This window comes from Struthio camelus, chromosome Z (assembly GCF_040807025.1).
Source record: "Struthio camelus isolate bStrCam1 chromosome Z, bStrCam1.hap1, whole genome shotgun sequence".
In the NCBI taxonomy this organism is placed as follows: Eukaryota; Metazoa; Chordata; class Aves; order Struthioniformes; family Struthionidae; genus Struthio; species Struthio camelus.
In genome coordinates, this window is record NC_090982.1 from 33,451,284 (window position 1) to 33,466,902 (window position 15,619).

Sequence of the window (15,619 nt, forward strand, 5' to 3'; positions counted from 1 at the left end):
GCCTCTCAAATAAAATTGCTAAGTTTTCTTCAGGTTATATAAATTACTCCTTTGAGAGATCACAAGGATATGGGAATATGCTTCTAATAAATGGCAGAAATACATTCAGACCCAGCAAACTGAATTCATACCAGCAAGCCCATGCATTAGTTGACAAAGACAAAATGGTACGACTTTCCCTGCAACTTAACAGAGCATAATAAAGAATTTTTTTAAAGAACAGTATTTCTGAACTACTCTTAATAGCAAACAAAAATATTCAGAGCGCTCCTTGAAGATGATTCTGACACACAGCTGACAGAAAAAATTCACCAGGAAATAAGTGCAAAAAATATTGTAGGTATTCTGAGTATTAAATCTATGCACATAATGGACTACAGGTTCTATTGAGTACGAATGTAACTAAGGCAAGAAAATACGTTACATCCAGGAGTCTTTACAAGTATTTGGGTTTGTTTACTACTGTTGTCATTAGCAAAGACGAAAATGAGGGTAGCGTGCAGTGTTCCTAATGAGTTTTGCACTGTTTCTGTAAGCAGACAAGCTAACGCAGATCTTTTAGCCTATACAGACTCTAAAATATTTACGAGCACGCCCATTTGCAAGAGTAGAGCCTTATGTCTTTATCTATCGCCAATACAGAACAATTAATTCATTTCTCAGAACTGCATTACGCAAAGGCAGAACTGTCAGTTCAAGACTTGAAATAACTTTTAAAAGTAGCTGAACGAAAACATAAACCTGTGGGTTTCTTATTTTATGGTTATGCTATTAAAAAATAAGTACGTCATACTGGTGAAATAAAGATTAGTGTGTAATTGTTCTGTTATTAGAAGCGTGTAAACAGCAGCCAATACACATAGTAAGAAAAAAACCCCAAAGAATATTAGATGATTAGATCTAAGAATCTACTGCATTTTAATCCAGTTTGGTATACCATATACTGCTCAGTGTGACGACATCCCAGGGAAAAATACAAGTCAGACGCTAGGTGCTCCACTGTAATATTTAAACAGGGAAACATTTCCTGGGAAGAGAAAATACAGTAATCTGAGGGGCCTATTTAATGCCAGACTGTATCATCAGACCCAAACAACTTTTGTGTAAGAATGGTTAGGCAGACCTGTTTGATGAAGATCAGAGCTGGGTAGGGCTGCACAATACTGTTCTAACTAGTAACATTTTTTTTGATATCAGAAAGGTATCACCTGCCAAATTGGAGGTTTCTACAGTAAACCTTAAAACTGTACCAGACCAGTCTATACAGAGATTGCAGCTAAGAAGGCACAGCACCATACACACATGGAGTTATTATAATTCTGTATCAACATAATCCTAAATTATAACGCTGCTTATATCACTATGTCCCCCCTGTGTAGATTAGGCCTAAAATGTTGTTTTTCAGGCTGGAGTATTTGGGGACTTTGTTCCCCAAAAATATCCGAATTTATAAAACAGGGGTCTGCATGGGAGTTTACATTCTCCCCACATCACTGCGCTTAATCTCCGAAACACTGCCAGAGTCCCACGGTTTTCTGGACACCAGCTACCCGAAACAACCCGGCTTCGCTGCGAGGGGAAGGCTGGCACCTTTTGTCCGTGTTTACTCGGCATTGTTGCTCGCCCTGCCCACACACGCTCTCCCGTTTGCGCCCGTCTTTCACAGAAAAAGAGGGAAGCGAGGTTTGTTTCTGCGTGCGTGTGCCTGCGTTTTTCTTCAGCGAGTAATTGCGAATCGCATCACGCGCACAAGTTGACAGAGTGGATAAAGGGGGAAAAAAAGAAAATAAAAGAGGGAGAGGGGTGGTTTTCCCCTTCGTGTGTTTTCCAACAGCCCAAACAGCTCGGGCACGCCGTCCAGCCGCCCAGGGCGCTCCCGCTCCCGCCCCGCTTCGGTGCCGGGACAAAGCCCGCGGAGGCGGGGGCCGGGCCGGGACCCGCGGAGCCGCAGTCGGTGCCCCGCTGCCGGCGCGGGCCGGGCCGCGCTGACCCGCGGACAGTAAGTTTCCCTCCCGGCGGTCACGCCCGCCGCCCGGGGCCTCCGCGGCGCCCCCGCCCCGCCCCATCCCCGTCCCGTCCCGTCCCGTCCCCGCGGGCAACGGCCAAGTTGCGCAGCGGCGACTCTGCCGCCCCGCGGAAGGAGTTTGGGGGGGGGGGGGAGGGAAGGGGTCTCCGCCGCGGCCCGCGCCCCCTCACCGGTGAGCTGCACGCAGGTCTCCGGGACGGCGGGGGGCGGCTGCCGCTGCTCCGCCTCGCCCCCTCCCGCCGCCGCCGCCCTCGACGCCGCGCTCCGAGTTCTCTTCAGAGCCGGCGGCGCCGGGGCCGCGCGGCGCCGCGCCTCGGCCCAGCTCTTCCGCTTCATGGCGGAGGCGGCCGCGCCGCTACGGTGGGTGCGAGGCGGCGCGGCTCATCCCCGCCGCGCCGCGCCGCGCCGCTCCCCTCCCGGCGGGGCCGGGGCTGCCGGAGGGACGGGAGGGCAGGGAGCCCGCGACGGCGGCAGCGGGCGGCTGACGCGTCTCCGCGGACGCCGCCCCCTCCCGCCGCCCCATGCACCTACCGCCCCCCGCCCCGAACCGGCGGCGCGGCCGCCCCGCCGCCGCCGCCGCCGCCCCTCTCCCCCCCCTCCCCCCTCCCCCCGCCGCCACCGCCGCTGATTGGGTCAGGGCGGCGTGGCGTCACCAGCGCGGAGCGGTGGCGGCGGCGGGGGGGGGTGCGGTGATGTCATAGTGGCCGGCCGTAACAGGTGGGCCGGGAGGGGCGAGGCGGGTGGGGACGGGGCGCGAGCGCGGCCGTTACGGCCTGGCGGCCGCCCGGGCGCGGCCCGCCATGCTGGGGCACCCAGCGGCCCTCCGCCGCCGCGGGGCAGCCGTGAGCGGAGGCGTCGGCGGGCTCAGCCAGGGGGCGAGACTGTCGAGGGCTCCCGGGGCGCCCCCCCCGCCCCCCGGCAGTTAATTAACGGAGCCCTTGCTGGTCGCTCGAAGTCGTGCCGGCTGCCTGTACGGCCCGGTGAGGGGTTGGCCCCCGTGGAAAGGCCTGGAACGCTGCTCCTTCACGTAAAACTGTGTCTTCGCGGGAAGAGCGTACCGTAAAGCGCGTGCTTGATGTGTATCAGTCTTTTGGATACCGAATAACATATATACAAGGCAAGGATTCTGTGGAGAAGGCTCTCTCTTTTTTTCTTTTGTGAGACCAACTGGTGCGGTTGGAAAGAAGACAACCCAGGGCACGCATCTTTCTTCTGGTCTGAAGATACGAGTGATTTATTTGAAAAGTTACATTAGTTATTTTTGTATCTGCTTCTCAAGCACCAGGACCGTTTAAAATACACTAGTATTATAAGTAGGTGTTCAACTAAACCAAGAGCATAGTTGAAGCAACTTCTAAAACCTGCCCTGTCCTATCTCTGTCGAACTGGCCATGCCAAAACCCCTCGCAGACAGTATTCTACCCTCAGCTGAGTATGAGGTCAGCGATTATGTCCCACTGTTTCCCACCTTTCACTGTATTCCCTTTTAAAAATACTTTTTAAAATAGCACAAAAGACCTAAAATTGTGCTGATGTTTCCAGAATCATTTCTTTTATGGAGAAACATGGCAATAATTCTTGCAATTTATTATGTATGATGGGGATTGCTGTCTCACAGAGCTCCAGTGAACCTGTGGACAGATGCAGTAGTCCATCTGCATGCAACAAATGTAGGGCTTATGCCTTAATTAGGATTGCTCTTCTACTGAATCCTCCTCTGTGTCTCTTGTTTGTTTGTTTGTTTGTCTTTGCTTTCTGAAGAAGAAGTGATTTTGCTGCGATAACTCAAGAGACCATGGTATGGTTCCTGTCAGTATTGGAATGGTGAGCACAGTTGACTTCAATGTACAGAGCTGTCAAAGTACAACCTAATGCCTTCCAATCCCTGTCAAAAGTACACATTTCTTTTAGGTATAGCTAAGTTTATTTACTGTTTTGTATGTTAAATTTAATAGTAGAAGTATTCCCATCTTTTTTTTTAATTCTGCTGACAGCAAAACAAGCAGAAAAACAAGCAGCCAAACAATTCCTTTAAAATCAAAGCACTGCAGCACCAAGAACATGAAAATGAAATGGCTGCAAAACAAAAGTGGAACTAAGCTCGATATCCTTGACAGTGATGATCAGATAAATGAATTAGAGTGGAAACAGTACAGAGAAACTGATTATTTATCATTCTTTCACTTTGAACACATTTTAAATTTTCTGCATTTCTAGTAACACTTGTGTTTAACAAACACAGGAACAGTTTTCTAGCTTGCTTTTTGCTGTGGTTTTAGTAACCTACAGGCAGCTGGAATCCAGAGTTTCTGGCTTACTCAGAAATGTTCTTAAGGTGCGGGAACCGTGGAAAGAGGGGAGGATAGTTCCTCATTTATGAAGGTAGAGAGAGTAGTTCATTAAAAGCAGACTTTACTCCTGTGAATCGTAGCCACCAGAAAGGCTTTTGAGCTGGTCACAGTCTATTATGCTAAATACTGAGAGAAGCTTAGACCAACTCTGACATCATGAGAGTTCAAAGTCTGCACATGATCACGTTTAGTCTTGTTTTGAGTGCTGTTTAATCACAGTAGGGAATTGAATACAGTATTTTCACGGTAATAATATCCTTCTCTCAAGCATTTGAATCACTGTAAAACATACATATGTAATTAATAAGTTGCTGTGGATAGTACCTTCTGCTGAAATTACATTACTCAATATCATTATTTTTTTAAGTATGAGATTTATTTTTGGTCAAAGAAACTACATTTAATTTCACATGATCTTAATGGTGTAGAGTTTGATCTGAGCCTGCCAATGGTTTTACAGGATGCAGGGACAAACCTCTTCGTAGAAAAACATTTTACAATTGCATTATTGCTAAGGTTTAAAGCTGGAGAGATTTTGCACATGAAGTATGTATGAACAGTAGCAGTTTACAGTGAAGGCCAAAAATCAGAAGCTGCAGAAGAGGATGTGCTCCTCCATAAATCTCAGAAAATCTCGTTGTAAAATTGCTAAAATGTGGCTCATGGATAACAGAGGGGAAGTTCTACTCTAGTGAAAGCAATAGATTCTGCGCATAAATATTGCCAGATAAATAGATAATGAGAAATCAGACACACAGCCACAAACTAAAATGTTATTGTCCTCAGCTCTGCTGTCTATAGCAGAAATAACTAAGGATATTTTGTCACAGACCTCTTGCTCAGAGAGCAAGGGAAAATTTACCTACAAAGGAAAATTTTTCTGCAAATACTCATAGGAAGACAGTTAATCAACTATGGCCTATTTAAAACTGACAATCTGATCAGAAATATGTTTAAGACACACTTCTCCCTGTCTTATAAACCTGCCTTTTTGTGTGAATAGAAAAGAATTGCATGCAACAGATGATATATTTAAAATATTTATTTAAAATTATAAAAAGTATTTCATAGTGTCTGTCACTGCCAGATGCAAGAGTAGGCACAAGCTTAAGCCTCTGTGTTTGCAATTGTGATTTTTCATGTCACACATGCTGGCACTTTTAAAATACCACTGAAACGTGTTGAATTGAAAAGTCAGTGTTATCTGCTGAAAGACAAGAAACCCAAGTTCCTTCTAAGCAAAGACAGGTTTAGAGATTTTTCCCGTAAAGGTTAGTGCATCCTGAACAAAAATTTTTAGAAATATTAACAAGATTGTTTGATTAGAAAATAATAAGCAAAAGGAATTTTTGCAATAAAATCAGTTACTTTTATCTTATGTACAATGGAAATAGCACTTTTGTGTCCATCTGCAGTGCAAGGAAGTGCACAGTTTGTTCAGTGCTCTGATATTCTGGATATGGTTTCAGATGTCCCATAAAGACAGAACAGTACTGATGCTGGTGGGAAATCTCTGGAGTATTCTCCTTGTAGATTACAAATAAGAAATTGATATATTGTTTCAGTGTCATATGTCAATAATCTGGGATTTGTCTGTGAAATTTACTGTTTTAACTCCTGCCAGCTGCAAAACTCTGTTAATGGGAGCGTGATCCAACCTATGTTTATCAAGGTGCAAAAAATGAACTTCATTACCTGGAAAAGAATGAGAAAAAAAATTTAAATAGCCGAATAAAATATTAATTTATTTTAAGACATAAATAAATCAAAGAAGCATTCTAAATTCCTACTAGTTCTTGTAGAACTGTGCACTAGCTCTGTAGATTTTGCAGTACACTATATTTTAAACTATGGCTTTTTTTTTTTTAAATTAAGATTTTTTAAGTTTTAGAAAGATGGGGCATTGAGGGATGTAACTAAATTAAATCTACTGTAGCAGGGTGCTTTCCAACTATTCATGTAGGTGATTTAGTCACATTATAGCCTCCCTTCATGCTTCATTCCTCTATTAAAAACATATTAAATGCCTAAGATCAAATATAAAAGCAGAGTGTAAGCAAACATGGAGATATCAACCCCCGCCCCCCGCCAAAACCAAAAAAAACCCAACCCTCCGAACTTCAAGCTAGCTGTTCCACTATGCTGAAGGCAACATTCCTGTTGATGAGGATGGCGATGAGCTTTGTCCCCTCTCTGTGGGAGGTGAAACAACACAATGCCACTTCTGCCACGTTCTTCTGGGTGGCAGACTTGCACAACACATGACTCTCCTTCCTCCTTGGAAAGCCTCAGGACAACAGCCAAGGCAGAAACAGATATGGCGAACAGCTGACGGAGGGGACTGTCACTTTCAGACGGAGCAAACAGGCTCACCTGGGCCTAGAATCAAAGTTCCTCCCTGCTGAGCTGGGTCTCCTTGAAAATCAAAAGCTGGGCCGGTCATCGCTCTCCACATACTCCTAATACTTCCCAACAGCACGTTTGATTTGACGTGAGGGCTCTGCACTAAACAAAACAGCAATATACTTTTTACCTAGAAATACAAAACTACTTAAGGCAAAACCAAAAAGTAAGCTGTTGCTATGAATAGCTTACAGTTTCCCGATTACTGAAGAAACAAAAGTTCTTCAAAGTTTAGACAAAGTACAGTACAGCCTCCAAGAGGTCTGGTGGGCTGCTCCCTTCCTATTTCCATCGTGATCATATTATTTTATCAGAATATTCTTGTTTTGTTCTGAGTGAGACAAATCAAGGTGAGAAAATTACTCTTACCTGATGTGCCTGATATGTTGTTACCTTCGCCTCTTTTCATGCCAAGTGTTTTATAAATTTCCCTTTGTGGATCTACATACATTTCATGTGTATACCCAGTTAAACTGCAAAAGGGCTGCAAAATATGTACATACAAAAAATAGTATGTTTAAGATTAAGATAGGAATTAATTAGGATCTACTGACAGTGGAAAAATATTCTGAAAAAAATCCTGATTTTAAAACCTCTGAATCCATCATGTTAAACGAAAGTAAAGGTCAAAAATTTTTAGCCCTGAAGCTTTTACTAAAACACAGCTTCCAGTGAAATTAAGCAAAGATTTTCCTGGACAAATCTTAGTGGATTTTAAACGAAAAGTTTTAGTTATTTGTTTTATTCATGTGCTACTATTAGGATTGCTTCGAGGAAGTAATAAGAGCTCATTTTTCTGTGACTGTAAATGACCACCTTTTCCCTCAGAACAAAATCCTTCAGTGCAAATCATTAACACATAAAACACAATAGAGTATACAATTTACTTAATGACTGCTTTACCTTGATGTGATGATAAGATGACTGTCCAATAACTATAAGCCTCACATTTGCATCCTAGAACAGAACATAGATACTGAAACTATAAAGAGGAACTCTGTTTCTGCATGGCTGCAAAACATTAGCAGAATCTAGTGCTCCAAGTTAATCATCAGGGTGTATTGTGTTAAAATTATTTGAAATTAAAGTCATTTACCTACTTGGAGCACTTACTTTTGTCTGTCACCTACAGTAAGTGGCTGTACTAACTTATGAAGGAATAAATTGTTTTTTTTTAAAGATAGCTTTTAAGTTACAGGTATGTAAATTTTATGTTCTCTGTAGCATTAGTAGAGTCATATTTTCAACTGATTGCAAGCAGTTTATGATCTTGGAAATGTAAGATTCCTACCGAATTTTACCTACATCTAGAAAAGCAACACACAAATATTGGTGCATGTGCAAGTACCTCTGTGATTTACTTATACCAATGCCCATTCTTATATATATATGTGTGTGTGTGTATACACACATGCGCACACACACACACACATATATGTATATGTATATAACCTAGATCCGTAGGTACTGATATCTTTTGCAAGTGCAACATTAGGGCTGAGCCTAAAATGCAGACCAAAATGTAAGTTTATTTAAATGACAGTGATATAGCTAATGGAACTTAAGGTTACTTGAATATTATGATATAGTGCTTGCCCATCCCCCAGTAGAATCACTTTGCTTTTTAGCAAAAGGAATCTTCCTAAAAATCAAATACTCATACTAAAAAAGTAAGAAAGAATTTGATTTTCTCTATATATTTATATGAGCAGCCAAATTAAAAAATGTCATGTTGAGTAACATTAACTGTGCGTCTTAGATAAGTCTTGCCCTCGGAAGGGGAGCTGAAGCTTCTCTACTGAGAAGGAATCCTGAAGAAGTTACTCCTTTCCATCCCCAATTTCCTATTCCATCTAAGGCCTGCTGGGTCTCTATCCTCAGCTATCTTGCTGTTGGGAACAAAATATGACAAAACTTCAATCAGCAGACTAGAAGAGATAGATTAATCTTTCTAATTTAGCAAGGGATCATTGTCTTTCTCTGCTATCTCCTACCACTCAATAGATACCAGTCTGTAGCAACTGCTACCTATTCCATTTCTCCTTTCTGTCACTATTTCACTCCTGTTTGTGCAGCTGCCTGGTGAACAGGTTACAGAACTGATGCAGCTTGCCAATAACCTGTAGAAAAAGACTATTTTTAATCCAGATCAACTTCCTGATTTTGTTCCATGCACCACCATTAATCAGCTGTACCAGTGTAATAGAAAGGGCAGTAGTTAGTTAGCAGTAGGGAATAGGCAGCTGCCCGGAGTAGAACTAATTTAGAAAGAAATACCTGTCAAATATTGCCTAACTGTTCAGAACACAGTCAGAAGAACAGCATCAAGCTAATAGTGTAGGGAGAAATAATGTTGCTGCAAATGAGCATGTCGGGCAATAGATTCCTGCATGTGTCTCCTAGGCAGATACATTACGGTAATTGTAGCAAACAATGAAAGTACTAACTTTAGTTTGAGCTTCTGTTTTGTTCCCGGAAGGCTTAAACATCATGCAGCAGGAGGTAAGAGATCTGTGTGACTGCAGCAACGCCATGTACAAATACATAGTAAGGGCATTGTACTTACTTCTAAAAAACTCTTGGGGACTTTTGCCAGGTCTTCTACATACTCTTTACAGGTGTAACATAAAAAATTCTGCAACATAGCCAGTTGGACATGTCAGAAAGACATAATTGCATAGCAATGCAGCATCAGACTCAGACTTCAGGCAGAAACCATTTTGGAGAGGACCAGAAACTGGGAACGGGAAAGATTAGACTTCACTGCAGCAGCCAAATTCAGATTAGGATCTTCGTTTTATCCAAGGCTGAACAGGGACACTGGGTTTGAGGCCTTGCTATTATTTTTTATCACTAGGAGCGCAACAGCTGACTTATCAGCCAGGGAAATCAGGGAACATAATAGCTGTTTCCCTAAACACATGATAGACTTCTTTCCCTTCAAATAAAAGTTATATCTTTTTACTAAAGAATGGAAGATCCTGGAAATAACTGATCTGCTTTATATTTTCTTTTCTCTCTGCTCCAGCCTAGCCTGTTTAAGGCCCTTTTTGTTTATAGCCAAGCTAGAGCTCCCGGCATGTAACTTATTTGCTAGTTTGCTCAAGTGCCTGTAAGCTCCAGACAGGCGACTAACCCTGCCTGGAAACTCCTCTCTCCTCACCCGCACAAACACCACGATCGCTTTCTGCTCCCCGTACAGGGCCCTGAAGGGGATCTTTTTCCCGTCCGCATCTACCACCAGGCACTGGGCGGCCTCTCGCAGTTCCTCCGGCTCCCGGTGCTGTGAGACAGGCGTGCTGCAGATCTGCTGCGTGACAGGGGCTGCTGGAGAATGGGCCATAGCTGAATGGCCTCACTTCAGTTCTCCTCGTCTTTGACTGGCCTTCCTGGCCTTGGAAAACGGAGGAAAAGAAAGGCGGAGCCAGACAGAAAAGCTCAGGGAGGATGTGACTGTGATGAAGTGAGGCTTGGTGGGAGGGTATCATCTCTATTCCTGGAACGCATCCACCTCCAATAGCAGCAGGGTCAGCAGCTGAACGCTCCACGTCTGCAGACACTTCACTCACTTAAGGAGGAGTTGATGAGTTTGGGCTCTTTCAGTAAAAAAAGAGAAATCAGCTGCCAAAATTACCTATAAGGAGAGCCAGAATGCAGTTTGTTCCTAGAAAACGTAACCAAACCAAACCAAACCTACCAGAAATTATGTGTAATTATAGCACTGATGTTATTGTAAGGTTTCAAGATCAGGGTTCATTTTGCAGGATGCCACAACGGCTCAGAGGATTGTGAATGAACTGGAAACTTCTGTCTTCTAGGAACTGTCAAGCTGCTGCATGAGAAAGGGTGGAGCCCGTTTTCCTGTTTTGAAGTAAAAGTAGAACTTTATTTGACTTTGGTAGGTAAACAGAGATGCAGAGGATGCTGAGCAGTACAGATGTTCATGTTAGCACAGAAGCAACACAGAAATGAATGAACAGAACAGACTTTCTTAAAACAAGAAGAACACCAAACAGACGAAGAATATCTCAAGTTGTAAAGGTGTGTTTTGTTAGCTGAAAGTTTATGAGGAGGACAGCACCTGTTTCTTAGCAGAGAGAGAAAAAGTAATATAAGAAGGAACAAGACTGGAGGGGGATCTCCAGAATTTATTCTCCTTTCTCAGGCCGTTTGATGTAGTTAATTCTGGAGTGTCCGTTGACAAAGTGACCTAGTATCTGTACTGTTAATGTCTCTCAAAGACAAATCCCCTGTGCTTTGGATTAAGCCCATTGCTTCTTACACTGTTGGAAGTGAGCACCTGGAAAAAGCTGATCCCTTTGTTGCATCAAGTTTTTGTTGCTGGGCAGGCTATTGCAAGGCTGCCCTCAATCTTTTGTTTGCTAGACCAGACAATCCCACTTTTTCTCAACTCTTTCTTCTCATAGGTCATATTTTCTAGAATTTCTAGAATACACTTTTTATATTTTCCTCTGGACTTTCCACATGGTTTCCATTATTCCCGAAATTCAGAGCTTAAAATAAGACACATTATTTCAGCTAAGTGGCAGGTTTGCTTCAGATATCTCAGGGGCTGTACGTCCACTTACAAATTCTGGCACTGTGATTATCTTTTTTGCAACAGCACAGCATTATTGACTCACATTCAGCCTGAGGTCCTCTGTAATCCCCAGCTTCTTTTCAACAGGCCTTCTCTATCTAGCAGGGAGTGCATTACTGCCGTTCCTCTGGTAATATTCAGGGAAAGAAATTCTCTCTGACTTCAGAATGTCTGAAAGGTCAAATTAGCTCTATGTAGGACATTTACACGTGATGATACAATGTAATTTGACACTGCAGTTGGAATAGTCCCTAACGGTTTTAAAAATTCTTGGCAAAAAGGATGTCAGGACACTTACAATGCTTTATGCCAGATTAACAAAGAGGGAAACAGCACTGCGGTGTAGATCACAATATGAGAGGAAGTGATCTCTGACTGATATAGCCATGTACAAGTTGTTAGCGCATATATGCAGGCAAAACTATCCTGCCACTAGTATAACCCTCTTGTTTCAGTCATGGACATTTATTTCATGGTATAGAGTGGCTTTGCCAGGTTAATTGTGATCATCATAGCACTTTTCTGAGGTAGTAAATCACAGTTTGACTGTTACTAAAGCACTTTTTGTATATTTGCCTGTGGCTGTGAACTTCAAGGACTATTCTTGTGGTCCAGTATGTCCTCACAATGGTTTTGATTTAAAAGATAGTGAGCTCAAGTTGGTGAAGGATGTCTGAATATTGTGAAAATTATGTTCTGTTAGGTGAGAACTTGGGCAGTATGTCATGTTGTTGCTATCAAACTTCTTTGTTCACTCAACAGTTACATATATTTTATCCTCTCAAACAGATCTCTTCAGCTAGCAGCTGTGAGTCAAATTTGGGCTGTGCAGCAGCATTTTGTGGCCCCTCAACAATAGTGGTGGGGAGCAGCCTATTTACCCTTTGCTACCCCAGGATGCAGCAGAGCAAGGAGAGCCAATTGGTCTTGGCATACTCAAGACTGAAGTGGGCAGGCCAGCCACATAACCTTGCTGTTTCATAGCTGCAGTGAAATCTATGAGTAACATAGATGTTGTTGGGCAGGAGCAGGGGGAGCAGCTCAGCACCTAGATGTCTCTGCAGCTGGAAATTAGAGCCTGCACAAGGGGTGGTGCTGCTTCAGGGGATCTGCCGTTATCTACAATATCCGGTGCAGGACTACAGGGAGGGATGAATCTGCTCATGGAAAGACTCAGGCAGGGTGTCACGTACTCACAGGACACAATATAGATGTGGTATGCAAGTAGTTGTTCTTGTGCTTAGACTCCAGAGAGCTCATTCTCATTTGACTTGAAATAAAGTCTCTGAAGAGCCCAGCCTATCCTCTGGAGCTGGTAAACATTTCCACCTAAGGCAATTAAAGATACTTCCAGATGTCTCTTTTTTATGCTGTTTGACCACCTTAAACTAGTTGTCAAAGGATTCTCTAAAGAAGAGAAAATAATCCCTAAAACAATACAGTTCTAATTTTTAAGAAGGGTTCTTCAAATATTACTAGAATACAAACATAAATTGTCATCATCCCCTATTTTACAGAGAAGGAAGAGAGACTAAGAAAGTTTAACAATGACGTTTTCTCTGAGAGAGGAATTACTGAAAATTAGCCTTCACTTTTGAAAGCTTAGAACTGTTCATTTAAGTATATACATATTAAAAATACTGACATAAAGTCCACTGACTTAATTGGAAATAATCCATATCTGCTGGCTTCAGATACTCCCCACAGTACTGACTGTCTACAAATATGATCCTCTAAAGCCATAAAGTCCTACAATGTGAGCTGTGATTAGGAAGACTTTCTCTTCTTTCCCTTTCTCATCTTTCTTTGTAAGTCCTCAAATACAGAATTTATACCATGGAAACATAGTACTCATCAAAGTGATGTCTTTTTTAATGTTTTTAGGAGAATCAGTTGGTACATTGTCGTTGTTAATCATGATGTAGCAGTCAAGATTCGTGTCGCTTTCTTCAGAGCGGTGTCATTTACACTTTTAAAGAGAAACTTAGATAAATACTTAATTAACAGTTGAGTTGCTTTGTGTTATGGATAAGAAATTCAGATTTCTGCCATCTCAAGAGGAAGGAAAATAATTACACACAGATGTAGTATAATTATTTGTTCCATATTGGCTAATGAAACAAAATACCAGCTGTAATTATGTAACCTGAATCCTTTTATTTGTAACAGCTGAACAAAACATCTGATAAGAGTAGCTCGGCCTATATAAGTAGCATACCACCCTGTTTAGGGTATGTAGTATTTATTTTTAAAGCATCATGTTATTATCAACTTACTACAGGATGCACTATATGTTTAGTGGTAGTATATTTATTTTTTTTGGCTAAGTATTTTTTAGCTGGAGATAACATAACTATTAGCTATCACTGAAAAGACTTTTTAACGCTGGAATTATAAATGCAAATTTATCATGCTATATGCTAGCTAAAATTGAATTGCTTTTAAACAATAATTTTAATTAAAAAATAAAAGTCCATAAATAAGAGCTCTTTCTTCTATGACTATCTTCCACTGTATCCGCAGTGTAATGATATACTGGAGATATACTAGGCTTCCTGGCATGTAGTTATGGGACTGATTCTTCTAACCAGCAAAAAGAACTGCTTACAGCCTCAAAAGAGTCAAGTTGCAGTTCTTGGTTTCATCTCAGTTTTTTTTTTTTTTCCTGGCGAGTGCTCTTAATCTCCTGATGTGGTTCCTTTTTGCTTTTTCTTTCCTTTTCTTGCTGAGGGAGGAGAGTTTGCAGTTTCAGTCCTTTTAGTTTTTCAAGGTTATTCATAGGACTAAGGGCTTTGTGAATCTGTTGACAGTGCTAGTATGTGTTGTATGCTGATTAACCGTTATCTCATGACAAGAAAATAACTTAAAAGATAATGAAAGAAATACTATCATAGTGCAGTGATCATGCTTACACATGAAGAACCCCTCCCTGCCCCTCAATGATATGTTGGGTGTATTTGGTTGTGTTTACAAACCTTACAGGGAGAGCACTAACTATAAATTTTACTCCAAAACAAAATGTAATGATATTAAGTGAAATGTGCACCACCTGGATATTAAAGTAGCCTCAAGGCATAAACAGACCCTTTAATGTATTTAGTCAAAGTTCTCTATATCTGATCCATCTCTGTTTTGCAGTTACCTACCTTGTGTACTGTAAATGAAAAACTAGGGTAACCAGCTACGAATCAAGAACAGTAAGTTACGTGTGGACACACTGTTCTGGTGCTGATTTGAAGACCTAAGAGAAAGCAAGTTTCTCACCTAAAGAAGTGAATATGTAAAAAGATAAAGCATAGGCAAAAAGTAAATAAAATATATGCTATAATCCAACCAGATGAAGCAGTGGGTCATATATCTTGTTATCAGTAAGGCTCTTAGAAAGTAAGCTAATTATCTGTAATGTTTAAATTATACTGTAAGCTAGATCAGGGGATTATGATATGAAGAATGAGAATAGAAGTGGAGGTTACCACATGCCGTATTCCTGCCAAAGTAAACCTTCTTGTATAAGACTCTTACAATGTCTTACTAGTAAACAAATGCTTTCTTGAAAATCTTAGATACTGCAGCTTTTTTTTTTTTTACAGAAACCATTTATTTCTAGCAGAACAATCTAAATCTTTGTTTTCTGCAGTATTCTACTTTTTGCCTATGCTGAAAAAACATACTGTAGGAAGATATTTTTCAGCTGCTGTTTCTGTTTTCTGTGTACATAGTGAGCTGGTTGTGTACTTAAAAGTGGATTCTGTTCAACTGGCTCTGTTACATACGGCAACTTTGACATTTAGCTACAGTTAGCAATTTCTTTTTTGAGGCCAGTGAATGGTATAATATAGTTGCTAGGGATTAATAACCTGAGCTACTTCTAGCACAGATGTGGAAAAGATCTCGTTTATGTTTTGGCGTATAGTCAAGGGTAGCATCACTTTGACATTAGATATATCTCCTGTGCCTCTTCACTAGAGGGATCAATCAGGAAGCCAGGCCAGCTCCCATGTACAGGTAGCTTGTATGTGTGTGCATGCACACAAGCATTTAAGCTTGACTGACTGCTTGTATCCTGAGGGCTACAAGTCCATGGCCCATACAGTCTCCTTCCATTGAAAATGACTAACATAGGTTGCCTCATTATCTCTGATTATTGTGTGTCTGGCTGAGATGATGTATGTGCCAGACTTGGGCCAAGTAGGCCATAGGTTTCTTTTAAGTCCTTCCTGAAGAAATGATTTAAAGAAA

The 15,619-nt window shown here is 41.8% G+C and overlaps 2 protein-coding genes across 25 annotated transcripts in view; both read right to left on the reverse strand.

The window, feature by feature from the left end:
* The window catches only part of CDC14B (cell division cycle 14B), a 45,375-nt gene extending 42,976 nt beyond the window's left edge, over window positions 1-2,399 (reverse strand). For 8 of the 20 annotated variants that reach the window (XR_011137878.1, XR_011137877.1, XR_011137876.1 and 5 more), the window contains exon 1: window positions 2,197-2,385. Coding sequence is in view for 16 of the 20 variants with exons in the window: in XM_068928152.1 (XP_068784253.1) it covers window positions 2,197-2,362 (166 nt within the window). In the remaining 4 variants the exon portion in view is untranslated. Of the gene's footprint in view, window positions 1-2,196 lie in introns of all 20 variants that reach the window. The other 12 variants (XM_068928160.1, XM_068928151.1, XM_068928159.1 and 9 more) reach the window with 4 other exon arrangements.
* Window positions 2,400-4,741: 2,342 nt separating this feature from the next.
* PRXL2C (peroxiredoxin like 2C) lies at window positions 4,742-10,388 on the reverse strand. Of its 5 annotated transcripts, none has more exons than XM_068928598.1 (6): window positions 9,981-10,388; window positions 9,347-9,415; window positions 7,684-7,737; window positions 7,150-7,264; window positions 6,751-6,882; window positions 4,742-6,072 (listed from the first exon to the last, which is right to left on the reverse strand). In XM_068928598.1, the coding sequence occupies exons 1-6, from the start codon at window positions 10,266-10,268 to the stop codon at window positions 5,945-5,947; spliced, it is 786 nt and encodes a 261-aa protein (XP_068784699.1). In that variant the 5' UTR covers window positions 10,269-10,388; the 3' UTR covers window positions 4,742-5,944. The 5 variants fall into 5 exon arrangements, with proteins under 5 accessions (XP_068784699.1, XP_009680180.2, XP_009680179.2 ...); XM_009681885.2 differs by having other exon boundaries at window positions 10,022-10,243; XM_009681884.2 differs by having other exon boundaries at window positions 10,019-10,243.
* Between the last annotated feature and the right edge of the window lie 5,231 nt (window positions 10,389-15,619).